The sequence below is a fragment of the Bombus huntii genome, chromosome 7, assembly GCF_024542735.1.
Source record: "Bombus huntii isolate Logan2020A chromosome 7, iyBomHunt1.1, whole genome shotgun sequence".
Lineage (NCBI taxonomy): Eukaryota > Metazoa > Arthropoda > Insecta > Hymenoptera > Apidae > Bombus > Bombus huntii.
This window is the reverse complement of record NC_066244.1, coordinates 5,127,725-5,148,995: the sequence shown is the minus strand read 5'-3', so window position 1 is coordinate 5,148,995 and position 21,271 is coordinate 5,127,725. Positions and strand designations below refer to the sequence as shown.

Sequence of the window (21,271 nt, the reverse complement as noted above, 5' to 3'; positions counted from 1 at the left end):
CGATAAATCGCTGTTGACCTTGAATTTTTGTATCGCGTGACATTGGTCCCGAAGAACAAAAGTCTCAAAGGAATCCGAGGAATCTCTTGCAAATGGGTTGCGTTCTCTTGGAAAATGATCTTAAATTTCCATTGACTCTTACATCGGTGTTATTTATATTTCGAAATCGGATGGGATTCGAGATGGGAAGAGAGTAGTTTCATATTAGGAAACAGGAAATTATTCCTTAGCGCGTGAGATAACCCTCGTAAATAGAACGTAGCACCTCACTTCATGATTTTAAACTATTGCAAAGTTACTTACTGTATGAAGAAACCTTTACGACGTATTTATACGTGGAGGACATATTGTAGAAGTTATACTTCGTAAATGAATAACACTTTATTTGTGAATTAATTGACATTATAAATATGTAAGTACACTTGCTTGAATACAGTGTACTTCCACATGATAATTTCATTTTAGCAATTAATTCTACCTTTGTTTCCATACATTATAAGTTTGTTAATATATGCATGCATGTATTTTTTATATATATAAATGTTTGTAATTTTTTTCGTTTTGTTAAGCTTAACTATCGAATCGCTACGCCTAATATATGTTGCCTCGAAAGAATCAAATGAAAAGGGTGGGATACGTAACCGTCAAGAGTAAATATATCCCATGTAACATGATGGAAACCAACATCTTTAATATTCACAATAGGATCGATATCCAGGTGGCAACCTCCAAAAAGCGATGGCCATATTTTTGTTTGTGATAACACTTTTTGCAACCATCGTACAAACGTTCCTTCATTCTCAGGTACATGTTCTATAAATAAATATTGACCACCCTGTAACAAAGAACAGAACAAGTTAGATAAAATCTTTATACATATATATATATATGTATATATTTATCTATTTGAATAAAATATCTGCTGATAATATTAAATTGCATTTTTGTATTTAACTATGTATACAAAATTGAATTATAGTAATAGATATATATATATGTATAGAAAGATGAAGAAAAGTATGATTGGAAAATAATAAGTAGATTTTTATGTATTTAATGCACATAATATGCGAAAATACATAAAATAGCTAACATGCAATATTTATTCTTCACATAAGTACGATATTTACCCTTTATAATATTTAATGGATAATTCGAAAATTATGATATAAATATTTGCAAGCATTTGTTATATTATTTACACCAGAAGTTTGAAGATTAAATAACAACGCTGTTTATTCCACTAACATAACTTTGTTATATTGGCGCAAAGATTTATAGATAGTTCAAGTTAAAGATATTTATATTCCTGTAAAATCGAAAGCCTCCATAATCCAAATTATTATTAAAGCACAGACATGTACTTGTGGTTTTTGTTCGAAAAATTAATACGAAGAGAATGTAATAATAATTTTGATAAAAGCATTTGTCTTCCATTTCGGATTATTTATTAAATATATAACGTATGGATGTCGTTGCGAAAAAAGAAATGCCGTCTTTCAAAACGATAAGATTATCGATATATTTTTTAATTCCGCCTATTAACCAAGCACTTTTGCTGAATATATTGGGTAAGGCAAGATCTATAGATTTTAGGTCAAACGATGCCTTTTTAATTCAGTGGCAATCCGGTTTGTACGATTTCGCGTTATCACGAAGTAGAAATCGCTCGAAGATGATGGTCGGAGTCACTTTAAATTATACGACAAGATATTTTTACATTTGTGTCGTATTTTTATCCAGACACGTTTTCGATACTCGTCTTCGATCGTCTAAAGTCGTTTAAAACGAGATACGCCGTCCGATTTGAAACCACCATCTCTAAGCCTTCTGGACAAATTGTGAAATTTGTTTTCATACTTCTGTCAAGTTATTTCGGTTGTTTAGGTCATGGATTTTTCACGATGAGTATAATGAAATGTACGATGGCGAATATGTAATCTATTATTTATAATTATGTACATGGTTGATCATATCTAATCGCAAGCTACTATATATATATATATATATGTATAATTTCTGAAATTTAAATTTCTTAATCTTACTAACAAATAAAATATTAAATAAACGAATATCATTAGCATTATTTAAACTTTACCACGAGAATTTATCTATGTATACACGTGTGTATACATAATATATACATATTAATTGTTAATAATTATTAGCTTGGTTCTCATTGATTGTAATACATAGGAATATTAATATCTTTTAAGTTAAATTACGACATGGCGTACATTGAAAGCCTTCGATTAATATGTCAATCAAATTTAGTACGTACCATATATATATATATAGTATAGTATATATATATACTATATATATATAGTATAGTATAGTATAATATAGTATAGTTGATTAATTATTATTTTACCGGCGTTAATACCCTGTGGATCTCTCGAAGCGTCGACTGCAACGATTTCACCGAGCATAACGATCTTGTTGTCACAACTACATCTACATATCCAGTGGGTATCTCTTTCAAACAGCTACCATCGCCAACTATTAGACGTTCGATAATGATATGCGAGAATTGCCAGGAACGATTCCCGTTTATCAAATATTCTGGTAGTTTTAGATTTCGGTCGACTCCGATCAAGTGCGTACTGTCCGAGTAAAATCGTATATTTTCACCTGTAACATTTAAACTTAATGCATGTATATCCACGTTACTTTGATGCTTATTTTTATAAAACAGAATTGCGTAGATATGTGTATAATACCTTAGAGGAATAATCTAATCAACTTTAACTTTGGTATAGTTGAGTCATGTTACGTTCATACCTATGCATACTGAATTATACAACAAGAAACGAATTAACCTAAGGCGATAACGTGATCCTATCAGCTGCCGAATGTTAATCGCCGATGGTCTTTTGCATTTTGCTAGGACGTTCGGAAATACATATTGTGACATTTGAATAAAGAGAGTAAATATTAAGGCAGACACGATTTTTAGAGAAACTTTTGTATCGGTATTTTGTATCGTCTAACAATAAAAGCGGGAAATACCGTTGCATTTCAATGTTACTGATAAAAGAGTTTCCTGTCGCAAATTATACTTGTGTAATTTATGACTACAGCTATACTATGTGACATAATCGACGCTCATCAAAACATTTGTAGGATACAAGTTCTACGATTGTAATGTCATTAAATATTCAATATATTAATATAGAAATAACATAAGACGATATTGTCTATCCTCTGTGAAAAGATACAGTTACTTCGTAACATCAAGTATATTGTAATTTTGTCCTGCTTTACGTTGATATCGTGTATCGAAGAAGTGTAGTTTATGTGTGTTTTTATTCATTTCATTTTATTCGTTTTATCACGCGTACCGAGCGAAGATTCAAAGTCGATTTTCTCGAAAACAAAGCCTCGAACGAACAATCTTTATTCTATATTTTCGACTTCTTTTTTCGCGTAGAATCACCCCCTTTCCGCTTGTACCACCAGTTACCAACCACCCTGTTTGTACGTGTGCTTATAGCGAAGTAACAGAAGTGCGCTTTCGATACAACGAATAAAGCTTAGACAGCGCGTATATGGAAGAATAAGAATTATATCGAATAACGAAGTATCTTTGTCTCTTATAATTTATAATTTATATTTAACGGTACAATGATACGTAGATGCAAAGTCGTCGAAATAATACGTATACTCCTTATCATTTTATTACTCGTTACCATTTCTGCTGCATACAACGATCTTTTATCGCACGAAATTATAATTAGTAGTACGCTGTTAATACGCGATTTATTATTTAAATATTTTTGTTCTTCCTTTTATTATCTTAAATTTGACCCACTTGCGAGGAACAATATCTTCAAGTCTTTACGCTTAATGCTTGATGTTTAATATCGACGCTCGATGCTCGTAGTGTATATTCATTTAATTATTCTAAGTCGTAAATATCGTAATGTAGCTGTGTTACATACGTATCCAGAATATCACGGATAATACGAGCGGTATAAAGACAAAAATTCCAAACAACTTTCCAACTGTCCATTTGCATTTTTGGAAGAAAAAATTGAAACGAGTTCTATATGTGTTACGATATAAACCGCTGGTACAAATAAAAAATAATTGCTCGAGGAGTAACTCTTCTCTACTTTCGGTAAGATTTAAACGTACCACGATTAAAGACGTCGTTTAATTTCAATAATTCATTCGGTAATAATAAATTAATATCTTTAATATTAAGCTCAGTTTCGTAAACAGGAATAAAAAGTTAATCACGGAAAAATCTCAGTGTATTATCGCGTACCAATTAATCACGAGGCAAAATACGTATTTAAGTAGGATTTCAGTTGAACATTACGATATTAACCGTTAATAATGTACGTACATGGAATGCACACCCGTTTTAACGCCAATCTCAAGCAGACGTATGCAACCCATGGATCGTAATACTTTGTCGCTTGAAACAATGTACTGTAACGACTTGAATAAATGCTTCTTATAAGGTACCATGAGTTCGGCACACTCCACTTCGAATCCGGTTAAGTGAACCTTGTAAACGTACTGTCTCAAATTTGGCCATTTTCGCAATATCGAAATCACCATGGTAAGAAAAATAAGCATTAACAATCCATAACTTGTAATCACGTCGCGCATCCACAAATCCTTACTGCTCATCTTTTGTTCTTTGTGGCCTACACTCGTGGAAAACTTCTTAAATATTTTCGTAACGTGTATCTTGCTGATTGAACCAACCGACTAAGTAAGAAGACCGAGCGGCGACACTTTCTAAGTTTCAATGATCGGCTTTGCTTGTTTCGCGCTTCTTATGTAAACCTCTTGCACTGATTTCGAATATGTTTTATAAGACATGCGAGTGTACATTAGTAGGCGAGTACACTTTAACACGGCCAGTGTTCGCTGAAACGAATATTGTTGGCTAATCATACACGATAAGATAAGTATTACTGCCATATTTTCTGAATGAGTACTACTTCATTATAATAAGTTCTATTTTAAAGAACGTAGTTAACCGGTCATTAGATTTTGCACTAAATAATACCAACATTCCTACGCATACATGACAAACAATTATTGTTATATCAGCTTTAGGAAAATATTCTCTGCTTTCCATTTTATTTGTACTATTTCGTTGGCTCAAATCTACACGGTACGCTGTTTAGTGTTCTTTGATGCGTTTACAACGTTAACGTGTAATTTATACGAAACAAAATAGACAAACTCGAAGATGGTAATCCGCTGAGGGTAAGCCACCCACATGTTGTTTGGCAATTAAGCTAGAAAAATTTGCCGAATGTTCAGCTGGACAAATTTTAAAGTACAAATTAAATGATAATAATAAAAAGAAATTTAATTTATATTCTATAGTTACGCATAGATTGCTGCTACATGTTTCGAAATGTGCATAATGTGCACGATGAAAAAAGATCGCCACGAAGGTTATTTCAATATCGTCGATATCTTTTTGCATGTTATTATCAAGCTCTTGTAATATAATGTGACGTTGTACACGGTATCAAGAGCAGTTCAATAACCTATGACACGATGACTTTGAAACGATCCGAGAAAAAAGTAAAAATTGGAACGATGCGAAAATAATAAAGCAAGAGGAGGATAATGAATCGGTTGTCCGTGTTTGAATCGCATCGTTCCGTAAGCTCGAAATTCTATCGATATCGGCCAGAAACTAACGCAAATTTTCTAATTACTAGTAATACGTTTTCTATCCGAGACACGATTTCTAACAGAAGAATAATCAACGCGCCTTTAAATTCAAACGATTCAAATAAAGTTTTTCCTATATGCGATAGATCATTGTTGTATATTTTTGAAAAAAACGTAGACTTTAGACTTCGGTCTATCGTTTTCGATTATAGGCGCACAAAATTCGCCACACTTTGATAAACTTGGGAATAAATAAACAAATGTATATGTATATTCGCCATACGGTTCGCTGTGAAAAATCGGAGAGAAGACGCGAGAAGGAAAAGGGGAGGAGGAGGAGGATGAGGAGGAGGAGGAAGAAGAGGAGAAAGAACGCGTGTGCTGAAAATTTTACGGAAGAGAACACGATTCGGCTGGTAGAAGAAGAGGGAGAACAATAGTCTCACGTTTTCGAAATGCGAGAAAGAGCGTACAAGTTAACAAAGGGGAAACAGCCAGCGGGCAAAAAGAAAAACGTTCGAAACGAACATATCGGCGCTAGGGGAGCATGATTCTTTGTCACTCGAGTTTTAAGAGTGACCACAAACAAAACGGGTTCGATCAATTTGGTCCCTCGAGCGAGTGCGTGCATTCGTTTGCCTCTTGCTCGTGCTCTTACGCGTACGTACACGCACCATACATATATCTTTGCGTTTCACATGCACGAAACTCGAAATTCGTTCGATTCAGAAGCATTTCGCCAGCTCCAGAGAGGCGTTTTGTTGTTGGCACTGGGGCGGAGAGGAGGCCGACCGTTTTCGTAATGGCTCGTTGATTCCAGAGAATCGCCGTAAAAAATCATACATACATCTTCCCTTCTTCGTTCTTCGTCGGTGTTTTTATTTTCTCTTACTACGTGCTCGTCGTGGCTCGCTCTGTTCCTCGACGTTTCACTTCGAAAGAGTTCAGCTATATCGGGTCAAGATACATTCGACATCTCAGGGACGTTTTCAATCGTATTTTGCAGATCCTTTGGAGATCTTGAGAAAATACAGCAATCGATAACACCATATTTATCTACGACGATAAAATCATATTTATTCGATCGTATTCTTACGGTCAAGATGATTACACGAAATTAAAGCAGGCGGACCGTGAGATAGAATTGTATACTATGCAACTAAGAGGCACGTAAGATGTCTCTTATACGTTGGAAATATCTTGGTTCGATATAATTGGTCGAACGATATTTTCACAGCGATAACTGCGATATTTTTGTAGCGATAACTGAAAAATCGCGTTTTTTGAGTTGCGACACTTTTCGTGCAACGCTACGATACGCGCAAACATTAAATTTGTCTTATTTAGGTAGAAAAGTACACGTCCTTTTACTCGACGAACTAATTTTTTTTAGTTCGGTATTTAATTCGTTGTCTACTCGACTGGAAAGTTTCGGTATTTTTGTCCCCGCGTTCTTTTCATCCCGCTTTTTGTCATTCGAGAATGCCCGAAGGCTCGTCAGCAAATTTAAGTTGGACACGTACAAGCACGTGAACAGTTCTTCGAGTACTTGGACGGCTTATTGGTGAGCACGAAGCGAACGGCCTACCTATCTGTTTGATCTTTCGAGAGTGAAAAATATTTAAATGCTGCCGTTGCTGTTTTATATTTTACCCACTTGCGCGCGTCACTCCGCTTCTCCTGACTTTCCCCTCGCAAACAAAGCCAGTATTGATAAACTACCCGTCCACAACTTTCATGCAAAATACCTCGAAATGTTATCATTAAACGATACAAGACAATATCCCCTTAACCTACGATTTACGTTCGAAAATTTTGCCCCGAAAACGTAAACAAGCTATTATATATTATACAGGGTGGTTGGTAACTAGTGGTACAAGCGGAAAGGGGGTGATTCTACGCGAAAAAAGAAGTCGAAAATATAGAATAAACATTTTTCGTCTGAGGCTTTGTTTTCGAGAAAATCGACTTTGAATTTTCGCTCGGTACTCGTTTTGTCTCGTTATAACGGATCTCACTGTAGATCGTTGTCTCGATGAAAAAATTAAAAAAAAAAAAAAATTAAGCTAGTCATCTTTTCCATTTATCTAGCAAGTTACTAACTTGAAGTCGAAGATATAGAATATAAATTTTTTGTTTTTTTAATTTTTCCATCGAGACAACGATCTACAGTGAGATCCGTTATAACGTACCGCACGCGTACCGAACGAAAGTTCAAAGTCTATTTTCTCGAAAACAAAGCCTTAAACGAACAATTTTTATTCTATATTTTCGACTTATTTTTTCGCGTAGAATCGCCCCCTTTCCGCTTGTATTATATTATTAATTTATATTTGTCCCCTACGGGACAATTATATTTGTCCCGTAGTTGTAGGTTAAGGGGATATGGAACGCTACTTGCTTATCATATCTTATTTACATCTTTCTACTAGCGAAAGATTATTTTCCAACGTTTCGTAAAATTCCATATCCTAATATTATAAACTATAACGTGAATTTACATACTTGCGACCGTAGCAAACAATTAATCAACGAACTAATAATTTGCATTAATACGAATACGAAGCATCGTTACCTGTAGTTAAAGTATATCTTAGTCGATGTTCCGACTCTTCTAGTTAGTCGTCGGTATCCCATTTGCATCCAAGCGCGGATTAATCCGCGCGCTGCGACTGTCTTCTATCGCCATTTTTTTTTTAAATAAATAATTTTTACTTTCTTCCTCTATTATAAAGGATACAAGATGCGATGTCCACGAAATAACATTGTTTACCAATCGGTTTAAACGGTAAATTTTCGATAAACTCCACGAAGAATTCGGATGTCACCTACTGCACCTACGCTTAAGTAGGGCCATGATGCAAATGGGGTATATGTATGTAACGTAATTCTAAAAACGCGTTCTTTTACGTCAATTATTCCGATATCGTAATTTTTAGAAGCACCTCGAGTATTTTACCTCGAGTATTTTTACAACAAATCCCGTATAATATATTCATCGTAGGAGGGATTCAACTTGAGCGAAACACGACGCCGTGAGGCATACAAGACGTACTCGAGAAGAAGCTCTTTTTTTCAAGTGTCGCTACGGCAGCGAAGTCGACGGCATTGTCTCCATTGTTGGCGAATCGTAATCAATATTTTCACAATATGGCGCCATTGTGCTTAGCACGAGCTAGGTGCAAGGGTTCTTCGTGTACTCTGTGAGAAGCTTTTATTTCTCGGCATCGTCACGGATCATTGTTTAACAAGTACAGTAAAGTAACGCAAAATAGAGTATGGCGAAACGAAGAGTCCGTCATATTTGCCTCGTACCCTTGTTGTTCGATGCACATTAGCCAAATATTCGATCCGGTAGAATTTTCGAAATTTTGTATACGATGCTTTGGAATCGCGACTTTAATCGAGAAAGCGACGATAGTTTGACGACGAAGCTCGAGAAACGTAGCTTCCTGGGGGCGCCTGTCGACGAGCAACCAGTCATATACTTTCCAGCTTCCGTGGAATTTCGATAAGGTTTTCGATTAAAAAATCGCGTATTTCCTCGTATAGATACGATCCTTTGATTAAAATTTCTATTTAGAAAATTTGATTCGATATGTTGTTACATAAGAATTCGTCAACGATTATCAATTACATTTCTGTAAGATTATTACAATTACTTCGATTTCTCTGCAGGCACCGTATCGATTTTAATGCAAAACTTAAGAAAACGCCGAATCCTTTTCTAACTAGAATATAAATTAATTTTACAATTCCTATGTCCACTCTGACTTTTATTAAATCGCTGTAATTATCGGTGTACCATTGCAACCATTGTGTAGCACCGAGTTTACCGAATTACCAGCAAAATATCATTCTCAAGGAAGACACCTCCGATTTTACAGTCGACGTTAATGCCATGTTTTCGTTTCAAGGTAGTTAGGCATCTTTCAGTATCCAAGCATCGCAGCAATATTTCACGCAACGAGAGTCGCGTGGTAGTTTGTAGCGTTAGCGCATGCCACGGCCAAGGTATCAGGTCGTAAACTAACAGATGCATTAACTAAGGCCGACACAATACATCACGCGTCAAACAAATCATAAACGATCACAATACATAAAGAAAACTATAGATCGAGTAAAGGAATACCGTAAAAGCGATGGGTCGTGCTCTTGATTTACGACAAGTGCTTGCTTCCGAGGTTACGGTAACACGCTGACACGAGGACACTTCCTCACGATTTAGTTTCCTAACGGATTTTCTCTCCTTTCGGTTCCGGTATTCTCGTTTCGTGGACGATATTCTCTTTTAAACAATTGCTTGCGATATCAAATTCAGCTTCTGTCTCTGTTAGATCGTCTCGTAAATAACGCGGTCGTTGGTTTTCGTATATACAGTTTAAAAAATTGCACATTGACGCTTTATCGGCGATCGCGTGCGGTATTCCGATATCAGACGCAAACTGTGCGATTTGTTTCTGTTCCGTACAATCGCGTAGCCTAATTTACGGTTTCGATGCGAACAGTTGCAGAGACGTGCGTTAATTCGAAACTAATACAACGCTGGTCTATAGGCCCACCTCCGTCGTGTCTGTTTTAAGTAAGAAACGATAAGGGGGATTCTTCCCGTTTCTACGGGAACAGAAGCGTTCTGTTTCCCAACAGAAGGAGATTTGGAAAGGAAATATTTATGAAGAACGCAGAGAAGAAGGCGTTGTGGGTTCGAAGTAAGAGATCCGAACTGGGCTCTTTTCCCCGAAAGATCGGTGTCGGCAAAGGAGAGCGACAGAGGTTCTGTCGGGACGAGAGCTCGTCGGCTCTCTCTGTAGTTCGATCGTGGGCGGAGCGTCGCGGTGCGCGGCGTCGTGTGTGAAGCAGAAATTGTCAATGGACGGTATTGTTGGGACGCTGGTGCGTGGCGGGAAATAATAAATGGCCGAGCTGCCATGCTTCGGTCCTGTAAAAACCTACGATATCGGGCAACACCCTCTTTTTTCCCTCGACGCTGTTAATGCGCAAAATCTTTGCACCGACGTCAGCCTCCCTTCTTCCACGTCGGCCAACCTACCGACGCTTCTTCTCCATCAAAATGGAATCTATTCAACGCCTTGCTCGATTTTCTATTAAGTTCGACCCTTAATGCGCCCATCGAGTTTCCGGGTTTACCGACACACCACACGAGCCGTTTCATTTTTTCTTTTTTTCAACTTTACCGAAACTCGTTCGTCCTCGTCCCTTTCGCTCCGTTCTTCGTATCAACGGTCTTGCAAATCGATCCGATAATTGCAACAAATCAATCGATCACCTGTCTCGCGCGAATATCCGAACGCTGCAATTTCGCCAGCGCCGTAACGAGACACGGCTATCGCGAGTGTATCGATGAAATTTGAAACGAATTTCAAAATATTCCAAGATGGTATCTCACTAGGGGGTAGCCATCCACATGTTGTATTATTGTACCACTAAGCTATGATATTTTACCAAATGTCCTACTGGACAAATTGTAATAAATAAAATTCAAATAAATAAAAAGAAAAAGAAATATTTAAAAATGTACAAAGAAAGTCCGCCATACTCCTCGAAGTAACGCAACTTCGTCTTGAGAAGTTTTCTCACGCAGCGATACATATGGCGAATGATCGATAACACGTACGTACATCTAACGTTATTAGAGAAACACCTTACGTATCTATCGGTGTAGTATCGTGTCGTGCGAATTATGAACAAGCGGTTGCTGAGCACGTACGCGATGGCGCTAAGACAAAAGACACGAGGCTAAGACAAAAGACAAGGGGTTGCTATGGGACATAAACGAATCAACAGCAGTATGAGTTGAGAAGCCAGAGAGCGCGGATTGCGTTGACGAGAGTTGTTAATTAATTATCCAGTCGTCTTTAATTATTATACGTTTGTCGCAATCGGTTCATGTTAAATAACCATTGTTTTCCGTTTAATTTACATCTGCTTAATCCATTTACCGTTGATAAACTGATCATAGTTATTTATATAGCGATACTACGCTAACATTACGTTCGCGGAATTAGAGAACCTTATTAATTATTAACGTTAAGAACGTTAACACCTTATTAACGTTAAGAATTTTACGTCGATTAATTATAAGCAGCCACGTGCAATCTTACAATTTTCCTTGCTAAATGTACCTGAATGCATAGAAGCGCGTGGACGTTTAGCACTGGCAAAGAGAAAAATCGCAAGCTAACATTCGTGTCACGATAGGCTATTAGTATTTTACGACACGATATTATCCGTGCTGTCACGGCTGTCGCTAAAAATCAGTCTCGATCTGTAGCAGGTCGAACGACGCGACGTACCAGTCTCGGAGAAGAGGTATACGACTTTAGAGGGAAAAAAGCGTCTTTTTCGTTTACCAGATAAGTATTGATCCAGACATCCATTGTTCGCAAACATTGGAAAGGGATCGGTACAAAACTACGTTGCTCGCACGCGGCGATCTTTCTTTTTCATCGTCTCTCCGTAAATCTGGCATGTTTAACCGTGACGCAATGAACATCAGTAATTTACAACCGTATTCTTCGACCACCCGCCGATTCCCTTAACTTCCCCGAACAACGTCCTCTTTTCAAATCTGCAACTTGTTACTCGCGTATTCCAATTTTTTTCTTACTCTGTCGTTATTGTCGTACCTACTCGTCAGGTGTTCGTCTGCGAATTGTGCGAGATTATGCAAAAAGAAACGATCAGTACCTGCTATTATAAGTTACGATCCTATTTAGAGCGTATTCGTTTTTCAAGCTACGTCGAAATATTTATCGAACGTGTATTTATTCGTCGACATTCGTCTATATATCGAGAATGTTAATTAGATAATATCGATCTACGTTTCGCGATGGGTTCTTCTCCTTTATTTTACAAGTAATAGCCCTCGTACGTATACAGATATAATACGTTTTATATGACATTATCGACGATAACGTTAAAATTGGTAATATCGATAGATAACGTTAAAAATTCGGAATTCCTTTACTCGGCAAACTTTATACGGCCACGTGTTTCGATAACAAGCTCTCCTCGATACAAAAAGGCTGTCACGACGTCGCGTTGAAATTTCAGCAAACCGAAGTAAACGAATCGAATTCACTGGCAACGTTTCTCGCTCCGTTCTTCGCGCTGCCTTTTCGTACCTGGAAAAATACCGGATGCTAACGCCACCACCATCGTCGTCGCGGACTTGTTTCTCTAACATCGGCATCCAACCACCATCGTCCATGTCGCTTGTTCTGCCGGGAGCATCTGGATCTCGCATAAAGACCAACCACCACAAACAAAAGGTCTCACAAATCGACAGCCCCGCCCTCAAGAAGAAAGAAGTCAGGGGTCCACGCCGACAATACTCTGGCATGTTTTTCAATATTTAGTCATCATGACTTTTCGTCGGCCCTTTCGGGCGAAATCTCCGCGTCGAATTGGAAACTAGATAATTCAATTAGAGAGCAGCTGCCGCTACAGCTATACGCGCAGGTAGAGCCTACCTCGGGATTATAGGGAGACCGTGGAGACGCGGAGAATTGAAAAGAGTACAGCAAGGCAGCCTCCGCGTTCACCGAAATCCATGATATCTTTATTTGCACTTCGTCGCTGCCTTTTCTCTCTTCTTCGTCGAAAGAAAAAATTAGTAGCCTGAAAGAGGTATTCCTCTTTCCTCGATACGGATCGTTTTATAAACATCGTCTGGAACACGCATTGTGCACGGTTTTGTTTAGAATTAGAATCGACTGTTTATAGTATCGAGAGTCTGTGGTCTAATATTTTCATATGGTATAAATTATTTGCTAAAAATCATATTTGCTTTATTAGATTATCGTACGATAGAAAAGTGCAATCAACGGAATTTCATATCCTTAAAAGTCTGTAATAACGAATTTGTCATGTAGCAACAAATCGGAGTTCTATATACGTAATTCAATCCTATTCCAAAGCTATTTTTTTTTATTATTTAATTCGTACTTTAGAATTTGTCCAGTTGAACGTTCAGTAAATTTATCTGGTTTCAAAGCGCGCAATAAATTTTTGTCTTGTAACGATAAAAATTTTTTTTGTATTTATTTATTTATTTACATTTTACAATTTGTCCAGTAGGACATTTGGTAAAATATTATAGCTTAGTGGTATAATAATATAACATGTGGATGGCTACCCCCAGTGGGATACCATCTTCGAATTTAACGATAAAAATGTACCTGTTTTATCGTGTTATAGAGTATCGCAGAGTATCGATATAGAGTACAGAGTTTTATCGTGTTACATACTAAAAATATAGCTTCATACATTACATACATACATTTACAATTATTAACGTTCCATAATATTCTATAACACGATAAAACCGGTACATTTTTATCGTTACAAGCCAAAATTTTTTTGTGCACTTTGAAACAAGATAAATTTACTGAACGTTCAACTGGACAGATTGTAAAGTACAAGTTAAATAATAAAAAAAAAAAAAAATAGCTTTGGAACAACCGTAAACGTCTGTAAAACGTAGTTTTACTCCATATGACCGAATTACGTATAGGGAACTCCGATTTGTCGCTATATGACAAAATTAAAAAGGAAACGCTCAACAGATCTCATAAAGGATATAACTTAACAAACACGAAGATGGTACCCCGCTGGGGGTAACCACCAACATTTTTTTTTTTTTTTTTTATTTATTTGTTGAAATTACAATCAATTCTCGCGTTGAGAATTTTCAGTAATTTTTCTGGCGTGGCGCAGTGACATGGCTGTTTATTTACAATAAGTTAATACTTATTATAGATAGTTATAATTTATGATCTATAAGTATTATAAGTATTATAAGTAAGTGCATATGCTTGATTTGGATAATTAAATGAATCTAACGTTTAGGTCTAGCGGGTAGTGCCTCTTCAGCCTGCGAATCTGGTCCGTCGTATCGAGTAGTCCAGTGATTAGGGGGTTTCGGTGTTTGTTGATTCTTTTGCTGTATCTGTTGCTATATTTTGCTATTTCCTCTTTGACGGTGGGTATCTTGAGGTCGCGAACCACCAACATGATAATCAAACAGCCAAAAAATTCTACCAAATGTCCAAATTGGACAAATTGTGAATGTAAACAACTAAAAAAAAAATATGACAAATTATAAATATATCATACAGGGTGGTTGGTAACTGGTGGTACAAGCGGAAAGGGGGTGATTCTACGCGAAAAAAGAAGTCGACAATATAGGATAAAAATTTTTCGTTCGAGGCTTTGTTTTCGAGAAAATCGACTTTGAATCTTCGCTCGGTACGCGTGCACTTTATCGCGTCTCGTTATAACGGATCTCACTGATCGTTGTCTCGATGGAAAAATTAAAAAAAAAATTAAAAAAGAAATTTTTATTCTATATTTTCGACTTCTTTTCTCGCGTAGAATCACCCCTTTTCCGCTTGTACCACCAGTTACAGAAAATTTGTTTAGAAGAGATAATTTAAAATTTATTTTATAAATGTATTTAGTTCAACTTTGAAAGTACGGGAAAGGAAGTTCAATACATAGCATTGTAAAATTCGATGACAGAGTCACAGCTTCGTAGCGGAAGGCAAAGCAGGCTATCCCATAAGAATCCCATAGGCATTGTAAGAGGGCGATTATGCACGCAATAAATAGATTATTGGCGATAGTGACTCCTGTGGTGAGTGACGAATTTTCCTGAATACTCGTTAAGAATTCGTCCAAGACTTACTCCGAAAGGCAGGATCAACCACTTTCCGAAAAAATGCGAGGGAAATGTGTCGGAGGAAAAGCTTACAGAAGGTTTCTTGCGAGACAGTCACGGTGAATTTCAAAAATTAGTTGCGTCTGGTGCCTCTTGTTCGCCTCTGTCCTCCGAGTACAATCGAAGACATCATGTCGCGTAAGCAAGTAATGAAACGACGCTCGCATTTGTGCCAATCGTAGCAAATATTTACTGCTGATTAAAATTTACATTTCTTTATCCATATCTCTTATCTTAGAAGGGATCGTGCGGTTGTAACTTTGCCGCGGTAAATTTATTTTTATTTTTTAATCTCACGCTAAGATCCATTATAGATGCACCCTGGTATGTCACCAACGAACGAATACATCGCGACCTCGAGATACCCACAGTCAAAGAGGAAATAACAAAATATAGCGACAGATATAGCGAAAGAGTCGACGAACATCGAAATCCCCTAATCACTGGATTACTTGATACGTCGCACCAGATCCGCAGGCTGAAGAGACACTACCCGTTAGACCTAAACGCTAGATTTAACTAGTTATTTATATTAAGTAATATTTACTTACTTACAACACTTACTTAAAAATTATACTTATCTGGAATAAGTATCAACTTACTATAAATATTTAGCCATGTCACTGCGCCAAGCCAGAAAAAATACTGAAAATTCTCAATGCGAGAATTGATTGTAAATATTAATAAATAAAAAAAAAATTTTTTTTATTTTCGGGATTATACGTATATATACGTTTTCTTATTTCTTCTCGTTGCTCCTTAAAATTACACTTTTCCTATCGAAACGCTTATTATAAACAGAGTACGTAGCGCAGTCTCGGAGTATACGTAATTGTAAAAATTTGATATCAAACGATCCTTCGGTATTTTTGTAACAATTTTCCAACGATTAAAGCAAATGCACGCGCATACGTATAACGGTAAGCGAGCACGCGAGAAGATGGTCGGAAATTAACTTACAATGAACGAATCGAGATAGAATAGGCAAGAAAGGGAGAAAGTGTCGCTGCCTGCGGTTCCGTGGAAAGAAATTTCTGAAGGAGAAATAATTCGGATTTATCGAACGATAGCAGGATGCGCTCGACGGAAGAGGAGATCCGCCAGGTGTGAAACCGACGAGCCCCGACTTAATGGAGCCACAAATCAATCGCACGATGGGCCATCATTACTTTTGCTAACACAACGTGTTTACCACACAGAAACCGAAGAGGAAAGCTTTCCTGCCACCACGAGGGGCAGACACTGATCCACCTCTCATCCCTTACGCTCAATCGCCCGTATTGTGTCGCATCATGTACCGCGTGTGCAGAACAAAAATCATTTGGCGCTTTCTATTTGCTCCTTCATGCTAATCGAACGAGACTAAAGCTGACCCCTGTTCTTCCAAACGTATTCATCTATGCGCAGCCAATATCCATCACTCGATACGATACATTGTACGCGATCAACGGCGAAACCAACCTTTCACTTTTGCATTTGTACGCGAACTTGCTTTGCGTTCTTTTCGCAGTCGCGGGTTATCGCGAGTTTTTAAACATTTCGTTGCACATTTCGTTGAAACGTATCACGAACAAGTATTGGAATACAGGAGATCGTCGACGATTTGAATCCTTATCTTAAACGTAAAAGAACAAACGTACGATTTTCGGTCGAAATGTTTTATTTTTTTTTTATATTTTTAGAAACATCGATATCGAAATATATCAGGTGGTCCGAAAAGTTTCGTTCGTTTTATAAGGAAATAATGGACGCACAACATTTTCCGTTTTATATTATTGTATCGAATAAAATTACGTATGATTCATTTTGTTCTATGGAAATAAAAATCACAACAGATTAAAAGTTGTAAAAGAAAGACACTTTCCGGACAACCTAATACCATACAATTCTTAAGTTTTGCTTCCGTTTTTCTTAATTTTCCATATCTCGATCGCTCGTTAATAATAATCGTAAGAAGTTCCAACCAGTTGCGATTTAAGTATAAATTTTATTTTCGCCACAGAACGACACATTTTCTTCTTATCTTTCCAAGTCTATAAATTCATCATCGGTCGCTTACAATACGAAGATTTTACTGTTATCGCCTTTCATCTCTCTATTATTCGCCGATCAATACCACAAAACGACGAATTAACAAAGATGCTGACAAGCTCTTTCGTCTCTGCTTACACAAGCTCTCAGGTTCACGATTATCGAACCGCGTTGCGCTAATTCGACGACTACCGTATTAGTCTCTGTCGATAGACGTATACGCAACGTGTTCTCTGCTCGTCCCGTGATACGTCCCGTAGCTTACGACACGATTTCTAACTTTATTACTATTAGTTGGGCGTGCTCGTGGCGGCTCTATTATCGTCCATCGTGTGAAGGAGAGATTCGTCTTTTAGGCACCGCAAACGTTATGTATATACTTCTGTCTCTTGTTAGTCTTATTAGCGTCCCCCTTTCATCTTTCACAGGGCCAAGAATCGAGCACCTACCGTGTGATTAATGAGGCGTTTATGGATCGTTAGAACGCCCAACGGCGTTTTACACTTCTATTCGGAACTGATTATCAGAGTAATTTTTATCGCTTTATCCTACTTTGGTAGCGGTATCGATGCCAAGATCGATGATTTTACCGACTCGATTAATTTCACGTCTCTTCTATTTCATCTACCGATTTATCGAAGACAATCAATTTTCTTACGTTTCTTTGCCCAATCGTAAACAACCGTTTAACGCGATTCGACGACTTAGGTGGTTTATATCGAACGTCAAGCCATAACGGCATCGCTATGATCTCTTGAAACGGATTTCTAATATATTTGATTTTAACGAAACATCTAGGCGAATATTTAAACCATTTAAAACTACGCTGCACGTGTAAAACATTTCATTTCGCGTAATTGTTTATGCGAATAAGATCGCGTCATTGAGATCAGCAAGCGCAATTGTTGCAATGCCAGTTACAAGGATTACATCGTAAGAAGTCTTATCTTGGTTTAAACGATTTTGGTTACGAATAACCATCTTTATCGTATATTTTGCCTCCGATGAAAAACGACGTTCCAAAGCTAATTTTTGTTGGTTCGCGATTTCGATATCGTTTCCAACGGTCAGCTCTCGACTTGCTTCTCGAACTCACTTTCGAAATGCCCGTTGCAAAGTTAATTTTGGAATCTCCATGGCATCCACAGTTCCTTCCGTTTCCTTTGATTTCTTGTTAATTTTCTTTTAATTTTTATTTTTTATTTAATCGTTTACATTCGCAATTTGTCCAGTTTGGACATTTGGTAGAATTTACTTTCCTTGTTAATGACAAAGTATATATATTACATAGCTCGTGCTATTCGATTCTTGCGTCTGGCGCGAGAGCTTTCAGACTGAATTTCATTTTCAATTTGATTTGGCGGAAGTTAAAAAAATAATTCACGCAGAGTATGTGATTTGAAAGTTTGCGCGAATTCAAAGGTTCACACGGAAACTAGAGAAATCGAAGAAGCACAATTCGATACATTTTTACGGCCACGTCGTTCATACGTTGGGAGAACTTGGATCTTTGAACAAGCCACAAACAAGCAAACAAAGAGAAGCAGCTCGATTGTTATGTCACAGTAGCGGCACAATGCGGATGACAATTGTATCCAACAATAAGGCTATCCTACACTACTGCTTCATAAATTAGTCGCTCAGGATCCTGTGACGAATCCTGGGGGACGCGTTCGCACGTCATTCCTAGTTACGAGGACAATAGGATCAAAAATGCTGTCATATGAAACCTCGTTGATCTCTGATCGGCTTTGCCAACAGTTTTACCGCTTCTACGCGAAATCGTTTTTTAAAGCAACTTTAAACGAATCTTGCTCCAACGACGTCTTTTTTCTTATCTGCTTCGCGCGTTGTTTCGTACAAAGTTATTTGTTTTTGTAAATTTATATTAAAGTCGTCGTTGTACGTACGTATATGCAGACAAAAATATGTTTACCAACAAACGCGTGTACCCTGCCTTTATATTTGTTAACTTTTCTTTCTTTCGTTTGTACAGCCACAAATTGGATTTTAATAATATCTTCGTTATAAAAGATACTCCGTTCTTCTAACAATTTGTCTCTGTACGTTGGACGTTTCGTTGAACGTACGAACAAACTGTTTACCTGGTATCAATCTACGTTTCGAAGATATCAATTGCAGAGCGAAAAATTGAACCCAGCTAATCGATGGATATCTCGTTCATTTCTCGACTACTTTTTATATCGTACGAAAAACTCGCAAAATGTCATCGAAGGAAGACTGTAAAACTCAAGCTTTAGTCCTACGAAGACGCAATCTGCGAAACTGTATTAAGACGAAGCGTGCAAGACACGAAAAAAGAGCGCTAGATTATCCATAATGAATGTATTATGAGCCCTAAATGGAGCATTGTACGGTTATTTGTAAGTGTATACCTATCTGTGATATGTCAGATTTTTGGAATTTGATGCTGCTTCGACAATGCTGTTCGCCTTGAAGAGCGCAACCTACGTAATCCTAGCTAGGGATAATCTGACTTCAATGGAGTGACGCGATACGAATTTCCAGTATGAATGCGCTACTTAGCTCGTTCCTGCTTACAGAGCCACTTTTCTCTCCATCTATTTCGATGTTCAAGTATCTCGGTTTACGCTTTACAAGATACCGATGACTTCCAGCTTAAACGAAATACGTCGAATACTCGGGAAAGTTAGAAATTATTAGGTTGCCCGAGAAGTGTCTTCCTTTTACAGACACGTCTTTTACAACAACGCATATTTATACAAACACGAAACCTAATCTGTCGAACGTTGCGATCTTTATTTCGATAGAACAAAATACATTCGACAAAGTAATATAAAATGGAAAATGTCGCGCACCCATTATTTATATGTCGGAGATGAAAGGAAAACCGGAGCCTTCCCTTTGCAATTTTGAGGAAGCCTTCTAATGCTTTAGCCTATATTTTATCATAACTGTAATTAAGCAATTGTCATTTGTGGTTGTTTGATATTTGTGAAAGCGAAGGTGGGTTCGAGGTGACAACTGGTCGCCGAACGTAGCCACGGTCACGGGATAAACGTTTTGCCTGACGAAGGTGTGGATCGGTTGTATTGTTCTCCCTAGAAATCACATAGAATTGTACTTTAGAGATGTCGATATAATGGGACACACGTTGTATTAGGAATCAATCTCCAGACAGAAACTGCCTAGTAACGGCGTTTGGATCTTTCTCGATGTTTCCAAAAAGTATACAACAAACTTTTGACAGAAATTGGCTAGTAACAATGATTGGAACCTTCTCGATGTCTCCAGCTAGCATATAACAAACAAATGCAGTCGTATTGCGAAAAAGATTTTCATCGGATATTCATTCGTGTGATCGCCTTGGAAAGTGATACATCGAGCAATTTACCGAGTGTCTCAGCAATCGTATTTTTGTGTTTAAAATTATTCTACGCATAGTAAAGAGTTATCCCGTTGACCGTGGATTCGTTAGAACCCCGGAAACATTGTTAATAGTGTTAATTAAATTCATTATTCGTTAAACCTATCAATCGTTAATCTCATTATTCGTTAAATTTATTATTCGTAAAACATATTATTCGTACCTCTTATTGTTCGTTAAACTTATTATTCTTTAATCTAATTATTGGTTAAACTTATCGTCTGTTAATCTTATCATTCATTAAACTCGATATTCATAATATTTTGTAAAATCTTGTATATTCGCGTAAATATAATCTCTGTCTCGTAAAACGATGGCTAACTCAAACAAAGAATCGTTACGCGCCTTAAATCCTAATGATAATCCGACATATAAAACGAAAGAACGACCCGATACTTTTCACAAGCGCCCTACTTTGAAGAAAATTGCTTTACGTT

General features: G+C 37.3%; 1 protein-coding gene and 1 long non-coding RNA gene across 3 annotated transcripts in view; one reads left to right on the top strand and one right to left on the bottom strand.

Annotated features, from left to right (window-relative positions):
* Positions 1-366: 366 nt before the first annotated feature.
* Positions 367-21,271, bottom strand: part of LOC126867489 (putative methyltransferase-like protein 7A) — a 115,787-nt gene continuing 94,882 nt past the window's right edge. Inside the window, exons 1-3 of one of the 2 annotated variants that reach the window (XM_050621983.1) lie at positions 4,368-4,949; positions 2,375-2,634; positions 367-835 (exon numbers count right to left, since the gene is read on the bottom strand). In XM_050621983.1, coding sequence (XP_050477940.1) covers positions 575-835; positions 2,375-2,634; positions 4,368-4,644 — 798 coding nt within the window. In that variant the 5' untranslated portion in view covers positions 4,645-4,949 and the 3' untranslated portion in view covers positions 367-574. Of the gene's footprint in view, positions 836-2,374; positions 2,635-4,367; positions 4,950-21,271 lie in introns of those variants that run through there. The other variant, XM_050621982.1, reaches the window with a different exon arrangement.
* On the top strand, positions 830-4,100 carry LOC126867498 (uncharacterized). The gene is made up of 2 exons (XR_007690320.1): positions 830-2,297; positions 2,330-4,100. It is a non-coding gene; the product is annotated as an uncharacterized LOC126867498 (long non-coding RNA).